Below are 22206 nucleotides of genomic sequence, written 5' to 3'. Positions count from 1 at the left end.
CTCTCCTTTCCCATCTCTATTGACTCTGCCACATTAATTAAAAAATACAGTTGCTTTTGTTAAGAACATCTATAAATCAACATCTGCTTTAAAATTTTTTATTAGATTAATTTTAAAACAAAAAATTCTTAAAGTCAGTTTTATTCATTTTTTTAATCCTCACCCGAGGATATTTTTGCTTTTATCTTTAGATACAGCAGGAGGGAGAGAGGGAGGAAGAAAGACAGAGAGACACATCCATCGATATGAGAGAGACACATTGACTGGCTGCCACCCACATGCCCCAACTGGGGCTGGGGACAAACTGCAACTGAGGTACATGCCCTTAGCAGGAACCAAACCTGGGCCTCTCTAATCCTTGGGCTGACTCTCTAACCACTAAGCCAAACCGGCCAGGGCTTAAAGTTAGTTATCTATCCCCTTTAACACAAAACCAAAGAATCATTTCATTAGTAAATATTTTAATAACACTTAATGATTTGACTACTATGACTTTAAAATACAAAGATGTTTTAAAGTCATAGTGAGTGGATTGAGTGTCGCCCCATGGACTGAGAGGTCCCACTTGGATTTAGGGCACATGCCCAGGTAGCAGACTCTATTCCCATTAGGGGGCGTGCAGGAGGCCGCTAATGGATGTATCTCACATAGATGTTTCTATTTCTCTCTCTCCCATCTCTCTCTCTCTCTCTCTCTCTCTCTCTGTACATTTAAAAAAATACAAATACAAAGATACAAAATAATTACATAGTGGGAAAGATGTGCTAATTATATGACCTTTTAAGGGAGGGCTCCAGGGTGGTTTTTCATGCACCATTACCTGGATTAGTGGTTCCCCGTCTCAACTGCCTACCTGTATCCTGTGCTTTACAAAATCATGATGCCCAGGCTGCACTAATTAAATCAGAATCTCTGGGTATGGAACCTAGAAATTAAAAATTTTTTCATACTCCCTAGGTAATTTCAAAGTCCAGGCAAGCTTGAGAGCCACTGGTCTTTTGGGTTAATGTTTGAGATCACAGAGCTGTTTCAAACGGAAAGCTTTGCTCGTTTCTGTTTCTTTTCGTGGAATTTAAAATTTATTTTTGTTTTACAATTTTGTTAAAATTTGTAAATTTTAACATTCACGAGTTGTCATGAAAATAAAAGAAAGCTCACTCATATAGGAGGCAGAACAAGAAATGTTATACGCTGCATATTCTTTCTGCTTTGTAAGCCAGAGCACAATGAAAGACAGGCCTTAGACACAGAAAAGGAAAGAGTTTACTTGCAAAGGTGCAGGAGACTTAGACTGCACCCAAACCAGTTTACTAAATATAAGCACTTAAAGGGGGGGGCGGGGCTGCAAAATCGCCCTAGTTAAATTCTATAGTCTGCTCACGGTAGAGAAACAGTAACTCTCTCATAGCATCCTTACAAAGATCGTGACACCAGCAAAGCAAATATTAGAGATTACATTATTTGAGGGCAGTCCAGAGAAAGTCAAGGAGTTACTATTTGGGGAACAAGTGCGGATGACCCTGCAGGTTTCGGATTACCTCCTCTGACGCTGATTCACATTGGGAGCCCTGAAAGCGTCCGACCTCACTCGAGCACACCTGCCAATCCTCTAGTTTGTTTCTACCGGGAGAAAGCGCTTTGCAGCTGACCTTCTGCGCACGCTCCGGGGGCGGGGCGAGGGCGCGCGGGGACTTGTGGGACAGCCCGGGAAGGCGGGGTCCGGTGCGAGCGGCTGCGGCTGGACGCGGAGGAGGTGCGGCCGTAACGGCCTGGTGAGGTGAGCCGGCCTTGCCGTTATCGCCGAGGAGGCTTTGGGGGTCGCCGGGCGGGTGAAGGGGGAGCGGCCGTGGGCGCTGGGTTGGCTTGGTGCTGTCGTGGGGAACGGCGTGGCGGGGGGGCCGCGCTCCTGTGGGGGCTCGGCCCGCGCTGCCCGAGCCTGGACGTTCTGCGTTGCCGCCGGACCCTCCAGCCTGGCCGCCCGGGGCTTGGGCGAGTTGCGGTCAGGCCCGCAGATCCAGCCTCCGCAGTCCGCGGCGGGGCCCGCCCCCCTTCGGCGTGGGTGTGCGGTGCCCAGGACACTGGGTGTGAGTGACACTCCCCCCTCCCCCGCCACCAAGCGCTGGAAGTTTCTGGTGGCCTGACTGGACCTCGCTCATCCCATCGCAGGTTCCGTGGGAGCAGTTGGGCCTGCAGGAGTAGCAGAGGTGGTGGGTGAAATGCAACCGGTTTTGACTCCCTACAACATCCCAGTGGCTTGCAGCACTTTTATTCACATGTTTGAGTCCCCAGCAAAGCATTGTACTAGTTTTGTTTTTTCAGTGAGAGAGGCCTGTGTGATCAAACATGGGCACTGCCCAAAAGGAGCTTAGACTTGGTCTAGTTTCTGAGTCTAGGCTGGGGGTCAGAAGGCTTACGTGCATTTGCAACCATCTCTTCCTCCCCCGAAAGGGATCCCTTTCTGATCACTTCTCTCTCCCATCCTGCTCCCTCTTTCCCGTCCTTTAAGCTTTGAATCCCATGTCACCCTTGGATGACCTTGCACTATCACTTATCCTCTTTCTTTTATCTTTTTTACGGGATTTCTTCCCAGACCCCTCCAGCAGTTATTCACCGCTTGACGATGAAGATAGGTTCTGGGAAAAGTTATGAGAAATGCGTGGTTCGGCAATTTGTAGGTGTGTGGACATCATACCTTGCGCTTACACAAACGGTGCAGTCTACTACACACCTATGCTATATACTATAGCTTGTTGGTCCTAGGCTTTGAGCCTGAACAGCAGGTTACTGTACAAAACAACTTAGATTAAATCAAGCACAGGAGAAAATGATGGAATGAAGAGACTTGGTAAACACGATATATGAGGCTGCTGGTGTAACATAGCTTGCTGTTTTACAGCAAAATGTTTTTTTTTGTTGTTGTTAGTCCTTACCTGAGGATATTTTTCCATTGATTTTTAGGTAGAGTGGAAGAGAAGGAGGAGAGAGAGAGAGAGAGAGAGAGACAGAGACAGAGACAGAGAGACAAGAAACGTCAGTGAGAGAGAGACACATTGGTTGCCTCCCACATGACCCTGACTGGGGCTGGGGATGGAACCTGCATCCCAGGTACGTGCCCTTGACGGGACTTGAACCTGCAACCCTCTGGTCCACCAGCTGATGCTCTAACCACTGAGCCAAACCAACCAGGGCAGACTTCTAAAAAATACGTTGAAAAAGTACACTCTACAATAACGATAAAAGTATAGTATAGTAAATATATACACCAGTAACATAGTCTTATTATCAAGTATTATGTACTGTATAATTATATGTGCTCTACTTTTGTGACTGGCAGAGCAGTAGGTTTGTTTACACCAGCATCACCACAAATATGTGAATAGTGCATGTGTTACAATGGCTGTGATGTCACTAGGTGATAGAAATTTTTCAGTCCTATTATAGTCTTATGGGACCATGGTTGTATTTGTGGTCTGTTGTTGACTCAAACGTGGTTATGTGGCACATGAGCAGTCTTACATTATCAAAGACAAAATTATGTTAATCCCCTTACAGTAATCTCATTTACTGAGTTTATTTTATTTCCATTCTTTTAAAAATCCAATTAAAACTTTCAATAATCTTTGTATGACTAAATATAAAGATTATATTTTAATCTATAAAATTTTCCCCCCATACAACCTCTGTGGCATTTGGCCTACCTCACGTTCTTGAACTCTTGAAAATATTCTTCTGTGATGATGCTCTCCAAGTTTTCCTCCCAGCTCCCTAGATGCTACTGCCTAGTATTTCCCTATCGACATCTCTTCCTCTGTTTAAATATTAGTGTTCTCCAGCCACCGCCCCGCAATAGTCACAGTTTCCACCTTAATGTCTGTGACACCCAAATTTATAACTAGCCTTCTGTAACCAACTACTAGATATGTTCTCCTGATGTCCCATCAGCACTCGAATGAAACATATCCCAAACTGAAATATCTGTCTTTTTTGTTTGTTCTCCAATCCTGAAATCTCTTATTCTTTTAAAATTGTGATTCCTGACTCAAAGTATCACCACTAATCTTACCAGGCTCCCAAACAAGAAATTGAAGACACTGACTGAGCCTTCTGTGGTCTACAGTTTCTCAGTCTGATCAGTCATCATGTCCCTTTTATTTAACAATTTCAAGATCTGTTTCATTTCCACCTTGTTAGCCTTCTCTTCCATCGAAGAGTCCTTCATAGTCCCTCACTCTGCCTGCTCACTCCTTCATATAAATCACTTGGCTGGCCGCTTTGGAAACTCTGCTGAAGTTGCAGCACCTCTGGGGACTTTTCTTGAAGCTACCACCCTGCTGTCTGATTTATGCCTGTCCTTTGTGGTCAGTTTCATAGCATTTGTATGTATCTCTAGTAGAATGCTTCTCAACCAGGGGTTATTATGTCTCCCAGGGGACATTTGACAATCTCAGGAGATATTTTTGGTTGTCACAGTCTGGAGGGGAGGTGGTAATATGGCACCTAGTCTGTAGAGGTCAGGGATGGTGCCAACCATCCTACAATGCACAGGACAGCCCTCTTCCAATAAAGAATGATTTGACCCACAATGTCAGTTGTCCCAAGGTTGAGAAAGCCTGCCTAACATCATATGTTACTCAGTATTAGATTGTTTTGTTCTCCACTAGACAAGGGACTTTTTCTTACTTGGTTTTGCATCCCTAAATCTTGATACAGGACCTATCACATAACAGAAATAAAATAAATGTTGAAAGAAAAAGGAGGAAAAGAGTTAATTAGGATAAATTTATTAATTCCAGGAATGAGCAGCCAGTCTGCTACCATAGTCTACTTGCTAACTTCAGTGATTCCTTCCCCATTGCCTTTCATTCATACTGCATTGTGGGAATGCCTAAACTTGTTTTTTATTTTATTTTTTTGTTAGTCCTCACCCGAGAATATTTTTCAGTTGATTTTTATATAGAGTGGAAGGGAGGGACTGTAGGAGGGAGGGAGGAAGGGAGAGAAAGACATACATACATACAGACAGACAGACAGAGACATCAGTGTGAGAGAGACACATAGATTGGTTGCCTCCTGCATGACCCCCGACTTGGGCTGGGGATTGAACCTGCAACCCAGGTACATGCCCTTGACCAGGAATTGAACCCACGACTCTTTGGTCCATGATCTGATGCTCTAACCACTGAACCAAACTGGCCAGGGCTTGTTTTTTTTTTATTTGTTATTTGTTATTCAGCAAACAATGATTAGCCCATTTTAAAAATAATATACTGATATTTCCTTTCTTCAGTATCTCTTTAGGCTCGCTTCTATCCATGTATCTTGGCCGTTTATGACAGGGTAAAAAGTAATTGATTAGTTAGGTTTCAAAAACAAACCAAGTAAATAACTTAACTTAATTTTTACTAGACGTTGGTTGGTCAAAACTCTGCAGGCCATAATGACTTCAACTAATAAAGCAATTGAATTACAACTACAAGTGAAACAAAATGCAGAAGAATTACAAGACTTTATGAGGGATTTAGAAAACTGGGAAGAAGATATTAAACAAAAGGATATGGAACTGAGAAGACAAAATGGTGTCCCTGAAGAGGTACATTTCTTAATTAAATTCCTACTTCAGAATCCAATGGAACTATTTATTTTAAAATAAAGCACCTTTTTTAAGTGGTTTGTGAAAATATGGAAATTGAAATGCTTTGCTTCCTGCCAACATTTTGGAAAATTCTGCTTTTAAAAGTCGTTGTAATAATTATATCAACTATAGTAAGGCATTTTAAGGCTTAGTGAATAGTTACTGAAAGAAAGACCATGTAACATGATAGTTCTTAAAGTAAATGAATAGCATCATAAAATATGTACATGTGTATATGTATCAGTATATCATATATCATTATGTTTCTAATGACATTAACATACACTATTGCCATAAAAATGTAGATAGTACCTAGGTGCAATCAAATGTCTTTTAAAGACTGCATTTTTCATACTATATGTAATGATGTGCAGGCAGTTCAGTTTGCCGTTGTACTACTGCTAATTCATCGTTCTAAGGCTGAAGATCAGGTAGTTTTTGAAGTTTGAATTTAGGATTGCAAATTAAGTGTGTAGTTAAAATTCTTGGGTGATACTCTTCTTGTGACTGAACAATGTTTAACATTTGTCAAAAGATGAATTAAACTTTTCAAGCATAAGTTATAAGTAAAGGTGGTAAATTGGTATTTTTAAACATTTGAAAATTAAATTTAAGCATACTTCTTGCATGAAATATAATTTAGTGAGACTTTTAAACATCACTAGTAATACAAAAAATTAATAGAAGGGTGCTCAAAACTTGTTTCTTTTTTCCCACCCCTCCCTAGAATTTACCTCCAATTCGAAATAGGAATTTTAGGAAAAAAACAAAAAGTAAAACTAAAGAGTCTTCTAAAAAAAACAAAGATGAAAACACAAAAAACAGGATAAAGTCTTATGATTATGAGGCATGGGCAAAACTTGATGTGGTAAGTTAATCTAGTTATATCTGCTTCTTAATATTTGAGTAACATTTTCTTGACATTAGCTGAGAGTCATGGATTAAATGAAAAATAAAGTTGAGTTCTTACAACCTGTTTCTTATAAACATATTATGTGGAATGAAAATAGCACATAGAGGTACAGTGTACTTTTCACCCAGTAAATTGACATTGGTACAATGTATGTATAGTTCTGTGCCATTTTATCACATGTAGATTTGAGTAACCACCATTGCAATGAAGATACAGAAATATTGCATCACCACAAAGATCTCCCTTCTGTTACCCATTTATACTTGCATCCACTTTCCTCCTCCCCATCATCTCTAATCCCTAAACAGCCTAAATTCTATGGTAGTAACACTCCTAGAAAAGAATGACTCTGCCAATACCTATTTTATAGACTGAAGGATCTATTGAATACTGGCTAAAAGAGAATGCTCTCATGTCTAGTCTTAAGGCTGGGGCTGTATGACAATAAAAACAGGTTTGTCTTGATCCCAGGAAGGTGAGAGACAGGGATAGCAAAGTGTAGTGTGTGCTTCCCATCTCCCACCATGACATACAGTGTAACTGGGGAAGCAGTATTCTGCCTCAGAACCCTCTACTCAGTGCTCCAGGCTGCCACTGTCGTCAGGCAACATGTGAAAGGGAACCTGTTGGCCAGCCTTAGTCTAGAGTCTGGCCCATCCTAATTGTTCATTTGGTTAGGTTGATTTGGAATACAGGGTGGGGCAAAAGTAGGTTTATAGTTGTTCATATAATTAATAATAATACAAGAGTAAACTATTTTGTATACTCACAACTGTATACCTGTTTTTGACCCACCTGGTAAAGAAACAAGCCTGATGCTGGAAAAGAAGTTGAAAGGCAGAAGAGAGAGCAGTCAGACTTCTAATAGTGAAGAATCAGCTGATGGTGGCTTAGAAAATTATTGCACATTGATTTTCTGCCCCTGCTACATGTCTAAAACCAGTTCTTTTGGTGAATGTACAAACTGGAGCAATAATATAGGCACCTACATTACACTGACCAAGAACAAGTGCTCTTAGTTATCAGTCTGAGTGAGAATAGCCTAACTCAGCAAAAAAAAAATCCAGTGTACTATGTGAACCCACCATCTAATTTAAAGAAAATGTTTCCAATCCTGTGAAGCTGCTAATGTGCTTCTCCTTCCCTGTTCCATCTTCTTTTCTCTCTCTAACTCCAGACATAGCCACTATTCTGATTTTTATGTTTATTATTTTCTTTGCACTTTTTCTGTTTAATGTTTTTATTGAGATATAACATATATAAAGTCCAAAAATCTTAAGTGTACAACTGCCTGAATTTTTACTCATGTATTCACCTGAGAAACCATCATCTAGATCAAGATACAGAATATTTCCAACATCCCACCAGCCTCCCTTTTCAGTTGATTACCTCCAAAGGTGGCCACTGTTGTGATCTCTAATATTATAGATCAGTTTTTGCCAGTTTTGGAATTTCATGTAAGTGTATCATATATATGCACTCTTTTGTGTTTGGCTTCTTTTGCCAGCATTGTCAGGAGCAGTAGTTTTTTCCTTTTTATTTCACTGTGTGAATATATCACAATTTTTGTATACATTTGGGTTTCCAGTTTGGGGCTATTATGAATAAACCTGCTATGAACATTTTTGTACATGTCTTTTGATAGATATAAACACCTGCAGTGGAATTTACTGGATCATAATTTATATATATACATTTAGCTTTAGGAGTTACTGCCAAATGGTTTTCCAAATTAGTTGTTTTTCTTAATGAGATCAGAAAGCTAATTGACTCGAGACATCTGGCACCTATTTAAGTAGTTTGCCAACTGTTTCAGAATTATCATGATAGAAGTATGATTTTGAGTCTTGAATTTATTGCTGTTGAAAATGATACTTTCTGAATATATGATTTACTCTCTGCTTTCTTTCTTTCTTTTTTTTTTTTGTAAGTTTACCCCTTCTTATATAACCTTTTTCTTTTCTTATGCTGCAAGACAGTATAAAATAGTCATTGAGAGCTCTCTGGAGTGGTAAGACTGCCTAGTTTCAAATCCGGACTCAGCCACTTAATAACTGAGAGACCTGAAGTGAGTTAATTAACTTCTGTGTTTCAGTTCCTTCAACTGAAAATCAAGGATTACCATACCTACTTCATAGGTGGTTGTGAGATTCAAGAGTCAATGGTGCTTTGCAAGCAGTTACTGTTGTTTTAAAAATAAAGAAAAAGGTTTTTAGAAAAAACCCTTTCTTTGCTATTGGTTGCTATTAGGTTAGTTTGGGGTTATTTGCAAAATTCACTTACATCAAACCATATTACCTCACTGCTAATGATTTGTGATTTAGGAGTGGTTTGTAGACTCTTGACTTAGCTTACCTTATGAGTTGAGTCAGATTCTTTAAGTGGTTTGGATCTTGGCTTTCTAAACAAGGGTACCTTTTTTCTCTGGATGTAATCTTAACAATGAGATTATTTGGTTTGCTTTTATAGGTTTTAGCTCCTTAGATCATAACAACTTAAATTCTGTTGAGTGTACTTTTTTTGATATGTCTTTTTTTTTTTTTTTTTTTAAATGTTCATGTGATTATGATTTCAGGAAAGTATCCTTGATGAACTTGACAAGGAAGAGAGTACCCATGATTCTGTGTCTCAAGAATCAGAGTCAGAAGAAGATGGAATTCATGTAGATTCACAAAAGGCCCTTACTCTAAAAGAAAAGGTATTCTTTATGTTAGTGTTAGGTTCCTTCAGGTTAGTAAGGATATATAGAAACTCATGTGGATCCCAAGATTTTTTTCAACATATTTAAGGGGTGTTCACAGTTTAAGTTGTTGTTGGCTATTACCCCTATTGGGAAGCAGTATAGTTGAGTGGTTAGGAGTGTTTGTTCTGAAACCAGATTGCCTGGGTTCAAATCCTGTGACAAGTTCTTTAAATTGCCTGTACCAAGTTTTCTCAGCTGTAAAATAAGATTAATATTATTAATAAACCTCAGTGGATTGTCGTGAATATTAAATGAATTCTTACATGTAAAAGTGCTTAGACCGTACAGAGTTGTTCCAGGGTTTTAGTAGTAGACTGAAGTAACTTAAAATCAGTGTGTGATTTGACATGAATATTATATTCTACTCCATATCACAGGTCAGCTGTGGTTGCTTTTTGTAATGTTCATCTCCATGAGGAGTACTTCATTATTATAAAGCTGGATATACTGCTTTTCATAAAGGTGGCACTCTTCAGATTAAACTTCATCTTGATAACTTTTTTTTTTTGGTTACATTTCTGTGGGTTATTATTGTCAATCAAAAGTATATAATGCTAAATATTTTACTCATTTTTCTGCCAGGACTCTTGGATTGTGACCAAATTATGACTATATAATGAATTTTAGCACTTATAGAAAGACCATTTTGCTTCATTCTCATTTCTTTCCAGTTAGTCTTAATGAGTTATAAAAAGATAGATAGTACTGAAAAAAATTGGCTCTGTCATTCTGTGCCAGTATATATCTGAGGTGTATGCTTGTTTTCAGGGCAATAAGTTCTTCAAACAAGGAAAATATGATGAAGCAATTGAATGCTACACCAAAGGCATGGATGCCGATCCGTATAATCCCGTGTTGCCAACAAACAGAGCATCAGCATACTTTAGAATGAAAAAGTAAGGAATTTCCATATTGTGTGCATATTTTATGTGTATGTGGAGACTGCTGTTAAAAAAAAATGTTTCATGTTAAAATGTATGGGAAAGATTGAAAAATTACTACATTTCTTTTCAACTGTAAATTCTTATACAGTAGCTCACTCCTTATTAAGTTATTTTATTTAAGCCATTTTAAAACATTCACACACTCAAACCATGCCCCATCAGCTCACTTTACTGATATGTTCCTTCTCCAAAAACCAAATAGTGATGTTCTTTATCTAATTCAAAAAAGAAAAAGGAAGTGAGCTGTGTAAAAATTTTTAGAAATTAATTTTCCTCCATTATTTTGAAAAATTATGTATCTACTATTTAACCACGAGAACTTCATTATGGTATACTTAAAATGTGTTCCAACATTTATCTTTAAGTCATATTGACTCTAAATACATTCTTAGTGTTGAAGAACATAAATGTGTTATGGTCTTATATATAGGGGACTGACGTATCAGAAGAATTTTTAAAAAGACAAATACCATCAAGAAAGACATTTTTACTGTTTTAATTATCATTTGGAGATATGTATTGTGTTGGTATCTGAGTTTTTACTATTTTAAATAGCATTTATTTATTTATTTTTAATCCTCACTTGAGTATATGTTTTTACTGATTTTAAAACAGAAAGAGAGGGAGAGAAACATCCATCAGATTTAAGAACCAGATGTTATTATTTTGAGGCTAACTTGATACACCTTTCCATTTCCTGACCTTTTCCCTCTCAGTTAACCACTATCTTGAGTTGTATATTTATCATTTTTTTAATTAAAGTTTATTGTATATGTATCTTTACATAATATATTGTGTAACTTTGCTTATTTTTGAACTATAAAAGTATATTACACTGAATATAATCTTAAATTTCTCAGATTGGTCATGTTTTGCATATAGCTGTAGATCTCTCATTTTCACTGTTAGATACAGTTTCTTTTTATGACTATACCATTTTGTATCCATTCTCCTGTTGCTAGATTGTTGGTTTACTTTTTTCTTCCTCTCCTTCCTTTCCTTCTCCCCACTCTCTACCTCTTACTCTCCTTTTTCTTCCTTATTTAAAAATAGTGATATCATCAACACTTTTGTACATGTTTTCTTGTTTAACTTTAAATGGTGACGATCAGTTACAAAGGTAGTTGTACAAGGTCACATTTCCCATTAGCAGTGTATAAGAATGCCTGTTTGGTATCTCTCTTTTTTAAAAAAAATTGGATTTATTGATGTGACATTGGTTAATAAAATTATATAGGTTTCAGGTGTACAGTCTTATAATACATAATCTGTTTATTGCATTGTGTGTTTATCACCCCAAGTCCTGTTCTGTATTTTTACCAATACCGGTATAATAGGGCTTCTTAATTTTTTTCAATCAAGGGGTATTAAAAAGGCAATTCATTGTGGTCTTAATTTGTGTTTCCCCAGTTTCTAATGAGGCTGAGCATCTCATTATATGATTATTCACCACCTGTATTTTCTGTGAAATGCTCGTTTTGTCTTTTGGCTATTTTTCTGTTAGGGTGTTTTGCTATTGATTTTTAAGAGTTCTTTATTCTGGATACTAATCCTCTAGTGTTTGTTTACAGTAATTATCTCCCAATTTGTGGCTTATTGTTTTTCCTTTATGGAGTCTTGATAAATAGAAATTCATAATTTTAATGTATGTTTAAAAAATGTTAGCACTTTTATTTATTTATTTATTTATTTATTTATTTATTTATTTATTTATTTTATTTTATTTTATTTTTTATCCTCACCCGAGGACATTTTTGCATTTTTTGTTCAGACAGAGCGGGAGGGAGAGAGAGGAAGAGAGAGAGAGAGAAACATCGATGTGAAGGGACACATCGAGTGTTTGCCACCCGCACGGCCAACCAGGGCGAGGGACAAACTGCAACCGAGGTATGTGCCCTTAGCGGGAACCGAACCCGGGTCTCTCTGTACCGCAGGCCGACACTCTAACCGCGGAGCCAAACCGGCCAGGGCAAAATGTTAGCACTTTTAAAAATATGAGTTGTTAAATAGTTTCCTTCCCTGAGTTCATAATAGTTTCCAATATTCTAAAAGTTTTTATGTTTATTTTTCACATTTAAATCTTTATATATGCTAAATTAAAGGTAGAATTCTAATTTCATATCTTTTCATATGAATAGCCCAATTGTTCCAGCCCTATTTATTGAATATCCATGCTTTCCCCATTAATCTTCAATGCCACCATGTCATATGTCAAGCTTGCATGGGTTTCTTTCTCATTTCTCTCTTCCTTACATTGATCTGTTGCCTATTATTATACCCATTCCACACTATCTTTAATTACTGTAGCATTATTATTATAAGTTTTGGTACTTGGTATAGGGCGTGTTATCCTTCCTTATTCTTCAGGAATGTCTTGGGTATTCTTGGACTTTTGCTAATCAATATAAATTTTAGATCATTTTGTCAAATTCCTTGAAAAATTCTGTTGTGATTTTTATTATAGTTGCTTTGTATTTATAGATTAGTTTGGAGAGAATTATAGTTATGTTTTTGTGCCTTATTGATGAATGTGAAACATTTCCACTTCAATCTTCTAATGTCTCTAGATTGTTTTGAGTTTTCTAGGTATACCATCATATTACCTGAGAATGTCAGTTTTGTTCCTTCCTTTCCAGTCTTTTTAGCTGTCTTTCTTTCTTATGGAACTATTTTGACCAGGACCTATAGTACAGTACTGAGGAAAAACAGTGATAGTGGGCATTTTTGTTTTTTGCTTTAAAGGTACTGCTACTTAACATTCTACCATAAAAAATTAATGATTTTAATAGGCTTAACTAAGTGTAGAAGGAGGTGGGAAACATCCTTCAGTTGGGAAATCAATCCCCGTTTTGGGGATTTCTGAAACAAATTTTGAAGTTTTAGTTTAACAAATGATTTTTATTAACATCACTTTGATTTTTTTTAAATTTCAGGTTTGCTGTTGCCGAGTCTGATTGTAGTTTAGCAATTGCCTTGAATAGAAGTTATACAAAAGCTTATGCAAGACGAGGTGCTGCTCGATTTGCTTTGCAAAAATTAGACGATGCCAAAAAAGGTATTAATATTTTCCAGGTTATCATTATCTAAAAATCTCTTTAAGCCCTGGCCAGTTTGGCTCAGCGGTTGGAGCGTCCGCCTGCGCACCAGAGAGTCCCTGGTTCTGTTCCCGCTAGGGGCACGTACCAAAAAAAAACAAAAAACACCAAAACTCTTTAATAGTTTAATTTAATAAATGTTATACAAAGACTATTGGATAATCAGAGTTGCTACCTTCAGAGAGCTTTCTATATTTGAACAAAGTTCATTTTTATAATTTAAAAGTTATATTGATATTTTGGGAAAGAATGCATTATTTGCCACCAATTAGACTTTGTTTCAAATTCTCATTCCACCGTGTATTAGCTGTGTGACTAGGGGAAGGTTATGTATCTTCTCTGATTTTCAGTTTCCTATCTGTTGAATAAGGATGAAAACATCTTACTGACTATTGTGAGGCTAGAGGTAATACATGTAAAGCTCTTAACACATTTTTATTTATTTGTAATTTGTAAGCATTTTATTCTATAAAATTGGTTTGAGTAATATAAATTATAGTCTGAATAAAGCTGATATCTAAAAGATTCTTCTGCTTTTTTGTTTTATGATATATGACTTATGATAGCAAGAATCCTCCCTGGGGCTGGTGGAAGAAGGTGATGATCTATCAGGATTTTGTCTGTCTTGGGGGAGAATGGAGAGAGCCCCGTAGTCTAATGTTAATATTTCTTAATTTGTCTTAATTTTTGCTGTAGGACAGTTGCCTATTTGTCACATGTTACAGCAAATGATTACTGTTTTTAAATATATATTTTCAAATATTCTCTATCTTCTGTTTTACTCAGATTACGAAAAAGTATTAGAACTGGAACCAAATAACTTTGAAGCAACAAATGAACTCAGGAAAATTAATCAGGTAAACAAATTAAATTAAATGCATTACTAATTACCTTTATTTGATGAAGTTAAGAGTTTTAGCACAGACTTTGTGCTAGATTATTTAATATAGACATTTTTCTAATTTTGTTTGTACTGTCGACTTTTACCAAATTTGCAAACAAGAGGTAATATAATGGTATTTAAAGATCCTTAATTAATCATTATCTTACAAACTTGTCTGAGATCTTTAGAACTACTGTTGCTTTACTTTTTCCCAAGTGACAGAATTATTTTTTATTATCCCACTGATTTTTGTTTGTTTTACTTTGGCTTGTGCTTTAATTTCTGTACTAAACTTTAGCATATTTCTTTGATTTTGTAATTTTTAAGTTGTTGCATCTTTGTAGTTTATATCTTAGCATATTTATATACTAATTTTTTAACAGTAAGAAAGTAGTTATTACTTAAATGCGAAATTTGCTGTCAAATGATACTGAAGAGTTACATATTGCTTTTACTTTGCTGTTGAATCAGTTATAATTATTTTGCCATCTGTTGAACTTTGAGAAAAAAGTGACAATGATTGGGGAAAATCTGCTTTTAAATATGACCATTATTTATTGCACATAAAAATCTGTTGGTAAATATATCAACTTGTTTATAATTGTGAACTGTATTGTCTGTTTTTTTATTTTGTCCTAAATCAAATGATGACTAGGAAAATTAAACTTGAGAAATTTGGTGATGTGGTCTTAATTACCTATTTTATTTTTGAAAATAGTTTCCAGAACAGTACCTGCCTGGCCTGTGTAGAAATTCAATAAATAGTTGTTGAATAAATAAAGAACACCTACCTTTGCCTGGATAACTACTTATTTTAAAAAGAATAAGATACACATTAAATTTATTATAATCTTTTGCTTTTTATTTTAATAAGTAGGAAGACTTTGAATTAGTAAAAATATTTTGTGAAATGTAGCAGAAATGTTAATATATTTGAATAATTTAGTATTTTAGAGTCAAATTAGGTATCATGTTGCATTACTTGTTTTAGCTGTTATGTCTCCTAGGCTTTAACATCCAGTGAAAGCTCATACCCAAAGGAAGCTGACACAATGATTAAGTCAACCGAAGGAGAGAAAAAACAAATTGAAGAGCAACAGAATAAGCAGCAGGCCATTTCAGAGAAAGATCGGGTAATCCAGAGGAATTCCACCATATATATGTCTTTTGCTGAGTTTACTCTTTATTTCTTATATATCAGTTAAGTTTTTGTCTTTTCTAATATTATATTAAAATGTTTTTTCAGTAGGATCTGAAAATTAAATATAATAAAACGTCTGGAACCTACTAATTCAAAATTTGAGTAATTGATGATAATGCATAATTTTAAAAAATCAATTTTAGGGAACAAATTACTTTTGAGCTTTTTAACATTTACAGGTAGTTATAATTGTAACAAATATAAATTGTAATTCATTCTTATTTATAATTTTTTTCTTTAGTTGACATAAGGCTGTTTCTGAACAAAAATTCCAGGGGAAATCATGATTTGAGATTTAATTTAATATATTTATAGCTATCCATGGACCCACATACTCCTAATAAATACTTATAGAATGATTATTGATTGTGATATACCTGACTTCGATTATAAATAAATGTTACAATGAAATCTAGTATACACATATCATTACAGCTTAATTTATCCTATATTTAGGTATATGAATGTTACTGAAGAGTGAGTTGTACAGATCTGGTACTCTGTTCTTTCACAGAAGTTATTTGAGTTATGAAATTCTTTTGTACAGCTTCTAATATAACTAAAGAGTATAATATTTGGGCCCATATTTATTAAAATGTTTTTAAATTTAAGCTTTGTGTAATACTTTATTAGAATAATGGTTACTGCTGCAGACTAATAGAGTAGTATACATTTTTCTTGTTGTTGTTAGTGCTGAAGAGAACACCATTCTATAAAACAACGCAAACTAACAGATTCTAAAACATGTATCATGAACTAGATTTATAACAATTAAAATATACTTTATTTATATAATAAATTGATGAGTAGTAGTATCCTTGAAGTATTTCTTAAGATTTGAATTCAACTAATTGTTTTGCATATATTTTCATTCTTCTCCATACTTCTTCCCAAAATTATAGGGGAATGCATTTTTCAAAGAGGGCAAATATGAAAGAGCAATTGAATGCTATACTCGAGGGATAGCAGCAGATGGCGCTAATGCCCTTCTTCCAGCTAACAGAGCAATGGCCTATCTGAAGATTCAGAAGCAAGTATTGGCTACATTTAATGCTTTTCAGAATGAAAATGAAATTTACCTTAAATTGGCATGTTGGCTAAATAAATTAAAATTTATTTACTCTTAAGCATTAAAGTTAAAATGAGGTGTGTGTGTGTGTGTGCTAGTGTCCTAGTATATATAAGGTAAATTTAGTTCTTATAAATGTTTTTTCACTTTAATAGTCTGGCATTACACAGATTAACACTTTTTAAATTGCTTTATGTATGTTACTCTGAATTAGTGATTTGAAAATAATTTTTAACCTTAGAATTCTTTGGGCAAAGTCTTATCTGGAAGTATTTTTTGTATATATATTTATATGCATATATATGTACATACACATATATAACAAAAGGGCATTGCTGTCATTGAAACTGCTAATTGATTATATATGCAACTAAAACTTGGTCCGGTGATATTCACCATCTGTTTCTGGATACACACGGGCACTCCAGGTTGGGCAGTCAGCAGGATAATATCTGATGGCAGAAACTATGGCTTACATTTCTTTGTATATTTTGTAATAATACTTTAGACACTGCTGCAGGATTTTTAAAAAAATGCTATAAATATTATAAATAGGGATTTAAAACTTTCTGGTGCCATGGACCCCTTTGACTGCATTGTGAACCTTTCTTAAAATTATTAAATGTATAATTACACATTTAGGATTATAAAGGAAGCTCATTATATTGAAATATAGTTTTAAAAATATTAAAATTTGTGATATGGTGATATATATACTTTCTAAACATACTACATAATTAATGAGAAATTACCTTTTTTTTTGGTTACTCTTCACCCAAGAATATTTTTTCCATTCATTTTTAGAGAGAGGGAGGGAGGGAGGGATGGGTTGCAGGAGAGAGAGAAACATTGATGTGAGAGAGAGACACATTGATTGATTGTCTCCCACACGTGCCCCAACCAGGGCTGGGGATGGAACCTGCAACCCAGATATATGCCCTTGACTTGGAATCAAACCTGAGACCCTTTGGTGTGTGGGCCAATGCTCTAACCATTGAACAACACTAGCCAGGGTGAGAAACTACATTTTAAATACAGGCAAGTTAAAATTTTAAAAAAGAGATTAATGTGAAGGTTTGAATAAGGACTCTGAAATTTGGGGTGAACTTTGACCATCTTCCACATACTGATTAATGTGTGTGGATAAGGAATACTTAGAAAGCAACATGATGATTATATTAATATGTGATAACTTATGACTTCAGTCTTTGGCATTTGAGTGATTACTAAGGATAGAATTGCTTGGTTGTTGGCTAGCTATGTCATAGAAATATCTATAAACAGGGATGCTGCAGTCACATGTAAACAAGTAGCAGGTTAAGTTGCTACTGTAATTCTGAAATGGTGATATCTCAAACAATATTTTGAGATATCTGTAACAAATATAATGTGGTATGAAAATATCTGTAATTTTTATTGGTGACGAAGTCACAGGTACTCCTTTTATTACTGTGATTTGTTATCTACAGTTATAATTGAAAAAGAAGTGAAATTTTATTTAAAAGTTAGCGAAAATAAGGGTGTAATATTTTTCCCACACAAGTTCTCAGATTTCTCAAGGGCCTCAAGTTAGGAACCCCATTGTAGAAATAAATTTTGGTTGTATGTTTAACCTCATTGAAACTAATAGACATAGAGAGATATTGTTTTGATTAGTCAGAGTCAAGATCATTGCATGTCTTGCGAGATTATGAAAATTTTTGTTTAAAAATTTTTTTTATTGATTTTTTAGAGAGAGGAAGGGATAGAGACAGAGAGATAGAAACATCGATGAGAGATAACATCCATTGGCCGCCTCCTGCATGCCCCCTACTGGGGATTGGGCCCACAACCTGGGCATGTGTCCTGACCGGGAATCGAACTGGTGACCGCTTGGTGCATGGGTCAGTGCTCAACCACTGGCCACACTGGCAGGGCTGCTTATGAAAATTTTGATTTTTGTTATTCAAGAATTGCACATAATTAAAAAATTGTTAAGACCTGGATTCTAAGGTTTGACTGATGCCAAGAATAAACCCTTCTAATAGATGAAAAATTATGTCTACATTTATAAGAGCTCTAATTTATTAAATTTGATTGTTTTAGTTGATAATCACATTAGTATATTATAGAAAGTTAATGATATATTTTAAATTACATATGACTTTTATTTGTATTTTTTTCTATTATACCTTTTAGATTCATACTTAATACAGACATTTTCTCCACCACCTGGTGACTGTTGTCAGACATTACAGACTACATGAGGAATATAAAGAAGGGCAACTTTGCAAATAGGAATTTGAACTGAACTGACATCTAAAGGGTTATTCTGAGTTAGTGAGGTGAAAAAGCAGGTCCCAGTGGAGTTTAAAGTCTCAAAAGTGGGAAATTTCATGGTAACTTCTGGAAAGGGCTAGTGGTTTATATGATGGCTGTAATGATAGGGATAATGGCAAGGATAAGGCTGGAGAGTAAGGCAGGCCCCTGACTTTGTGTTCTGCACAGGAGCTTGACTTTATCCTGTAAAGTGTGGGAGCTAGGCAAGTGTCATGCACTGGAGAATGATACAATTAGTCAGGTAGAAAGCATATTGGTAGGGGCATAGACACACACACACACACACACATTTTGTTGGAAAAGAATTAAAGAGTTCAGAGATGTTTAAGTTCATTAGAAAATCTGATTTTGTTCATATTAGGTCTTGTTTTGAGTGTAGGACGATATTTGCTTAGGCTTTGGGGAGAATGTAATCACAGGAGATTCTTTTAAAATACATTTTTATTATGAAACTTTTTAAACTTTCATGAAAGTAGTATAACAAGCTCCATGTACCAAATCATCTAGTTTCAAAAAGCCATACCTTTTTTTTTTCTTTGGTCATATTTGTTTCAGCTTTTTTTCCTCCTGAATTGTAAATTGTTGCAGAGACATTATGACATTTCATCCTAGAGGATCATTCATATGTAACCACAATACCGTTATCATGCCAGATAAATTCAGAGTAATTTATTAATGTCATTTTGGGTCTCAAGTTTTTGTGTTTTAGCTCTTAGCTCCTTGTTATCATAGAGCAGTACCCAGCCAGACTGATTTGTTTGGTTGCATGGCTGAGTAGAATTTATGAAGTGTCAGATGATATACTCCACATATGTAATGTTTTGTGTGGGTTGTTTTTCGTTAGGTGATGTGCACTATGGGTAAATATTAATGAAGTTTTATTAGAAAATTAATTCCAGTTATAATTGTTATTGTAGTGTGCACATATTGAGGCTTTGCGGGGAGGCAGACTGCCAGCAGTACTATTCTTTTGTCTGCTCTATTCATATTTTATCATCCTAATTCCATCCTTCTCTGACTTTCCTTTAATCTGGTACCTTCTCCCTCCTTACCAGATGATTCCAAGATTTGGTGAGAATATAAAATTTTACAATCATCTTTTCTCTCAAACACAGATTTTGGGGTTGGTAATTGAAATTATATGCATACTTTTTATATTAGAAACTCAGCTTGTATGAAGTTTTCCTATAGGCTGCATTTTTTTCAGTTGTTAATTGTGTTATGTTTAATAGATATGAAGAGGCTGAAAAAGACTGCACACAAGCTATTTTATTAGATGGCTCGTATTCTAAAGCTTTTGCCAGAAGAGGAACTGCAAGAACATTTTTGGGAAAGTTAAATGAGGCCAAACAAGGTATGATTATTCTTATAACAACCAGCACTCATTCATCCTGATGAGACTCCCAAGTTATAATAGCAGAAATTTGTGTAGTCTTCCCACAGTTCAAGGATGCAGAACTTAAGAGAAAGAAGTACATTTTCTTTCACAATTTAAATCATGAATAGTTTTGTAGATTTGGAAGAATGCAGCTTCCATAGACCTGATTATCTTTTGATAGCATACAGTGCACTCTGGCTAGTTGCCTATCAAAATTAGTGAACGATCTGAATTATAGGTGAGAAGAAAAAGGCAAGAATGAAAAGGAAGGGAATCAGCAGCTAGTGGGTAAGGGATAATGTGAGGTTTGTAGTGATGCCCCTGTCCCACTTTTTCTTGCTGCTAGTTATTTTATTTATTACTTTTCCATGATCTGTCTTTTAAGTGTTTATTAATCTTTTTGAAGAACCAACTTGTTTCTATTATGTATGTTTTCTATTTCATTTATTTCTGTTCTTTATTTCATTCCTTCAACTGTCTTTAGGTTTAATTTACTGTTTTTCTAATTCTTACATCGATACCTAGATAATTGATTTTCAGTCTTCTTTCCTGATACTTGCATTTAAATCTGTCAGTTTCTCTCTAAACCTGGCATTTTTCATTATGGTAAAATACATATAACATAGAATTTACTGTTCTAACCATTTTTAAGTTCAGTGGCATTGAATACATAACCTTGTTGTGCAACCATCACCATTATCCATCTTCAGAACTTTTTCATCAGTTCATTCTGAAAACTGTACTCATTGAACAGTAACTCTCCATCCTCCTTTTTCTCCAGCCCCTGGTAACCACCATTCCACTTTCTAGGTACTATTCTAGGTACTTTCTAGGTACTGAATATGACTATTCTAGGTACTTCATATAAGTAGAATCATACAGTATTTTTTCCTTTTGTGCCTGGCTTATTTCACTTAACATAATGTCTTCAGGGTTCATACATGTTGTAGCATGTATCACAATTCAATTCCTTTTTAAGGCTGAGTAATATTCCAGTATATGGAATTATCTTAGATTGTATCTTAACATTTAGTGAGTTACCTTGTCATTTGTTAGCAGTGTGAGCTTTGGTAAGTTAGATGACCTCTAGGCCTCACTCATACCATCTGTAAGTGGAGGTGTAGTGAGGGGTACATGAGAATTCATGCAAAGAATAGCACTCAGTAAATGTTGGTCCTTGTTATTGTTCACTTGTTTCCTAGCATCCTGAGTAAAACTTCCTAAAATAAATATGGGATTATTGAACTAACTAAATATATCATGTCTTGACCTTTATTTTCACTAATTTATTATATTTCTTAAAAAATTATTTTAGATTTTGAAACTGTTTTACTTCTGGAACCTGGAAATAAGCAAGCAGTAACTGAACTTTCCAAAATTAAAAAGGTAATGTATTCTTTTCACCAAAATATGCTTTTATTTTCTGCAACATAAACACATTTGTTGCATAATTAACTTGAGAATATATTTATAGTCATAATTACAAATCTATTTTCAAGGAATTAATTGAGAAAGGACACTGGGATCACGTCTTTAATGATTCTACTCAAAGGCACAATGTGATAAAACCCATTAATAATCCACCTCATCTTGGATCAGCTGTAAGTATAGCACTTGTTTTTCATTTTTTTCTTGCTATTTAAATATCAATGTGGTATGAATAAGAGTTGGAAACAGTTGAGTTAATAATCTCTTAAAAGAAATGTTGAAATCTCTTCCTAGGGCCACTTTTAGAATATTTAAAAAATACTTTTTAGGATTATTGATGTAATAACATTGGGGAAAATTGAGCTGTTTAACATTAAGTGCCTTTAGTTTAACACTATAAATTTAAATATTTCTGCATATTTTCTGATATTTAAGGAATTTGGAGCAGTTTTACATTTTGTAATAATTAAGAATTTTCTATTACTATTCTTCTTGAGATTAGAATTGTATTGTAATAGTCTTATATCTAGTATGAGGTTAGATCTAAAGTCAGCACTCAGGTAAAATTCTGTATAGGCAAGGTTATATTTTACAATGTACT

General features: G+C 35.1%; 1 protein-coding gene across 2 annotated transcripts in view; it reads left to right on the top strand.

Moving 5' to 3' along the window:
- The first annotated feature begins 1720 nt into the window (after positions 1-1720).
- RPAP3 (RNA polymerase II associated protein 3) overlaps positions 1721-22206 on the top strand; it is a 30495-nt gene continuing 10009 nt past the window's right edge. For both annotated transcript variants that reach the window (XM_036251721.1, XM_036251723.1), the window contains exons 1-12: positions 1721-1777; positions 5407-5590; positions 6360-6500; positions 9121-9243; positions 10057-10184; positions 13166-13287; positions 14114-14184; positions 15218-15343; positions 16314-16441; positions 20032-20153; positions 21493-21563; positions 21677-21778. In XM_036251721.1, the coding sequence (XP_036107614.1) occupies positions 5438-5590; positions 6360-6500; positions 9121-9243; positions 10057-10184; positions 13166-13287; positions 14114-14184; positions 15218-15343; positions 16314-16441; positions 20032-20153; positions 21493-21563; positions 21677-21778 (1287 nt within the window). In that variant the 5' untranslated portion in view covers positions 1721-1777; positions 5407-5437. The remainder of the gene's footprint in view (positions 1778-5406; positions 5591-6359; positions 6501-9120; positions 9244-10056; positions 10185-13165; positions 13288-14113; positions 14185-15217; positions 15344-16313; positions 16442-20031; positions 20154-21492; positions 21564-21676; positions 21779-22206) is intronic.

The sequence above is a fragment of the Molossus molossus genome, unplaced genomic scaffold (assembly GCF_014108415.1).
Source record: "Molossus molossus isolate mMolMol1 unplaced genomic scaffold, mMolMol1.p scaffold_m16_p_10, whole genome shotgun sequence".
In the NCBI taxonomy this organism is placed as follows: domain Eukaryota; kingdom Metazoa; phylum Chordata; class Mammalia; order Chiroptera; family Molossidae; genus Molossus; species Molossus molossus.
This window is presented reverse-complemented; position numbering and strand designations above follow the sequence as displayed.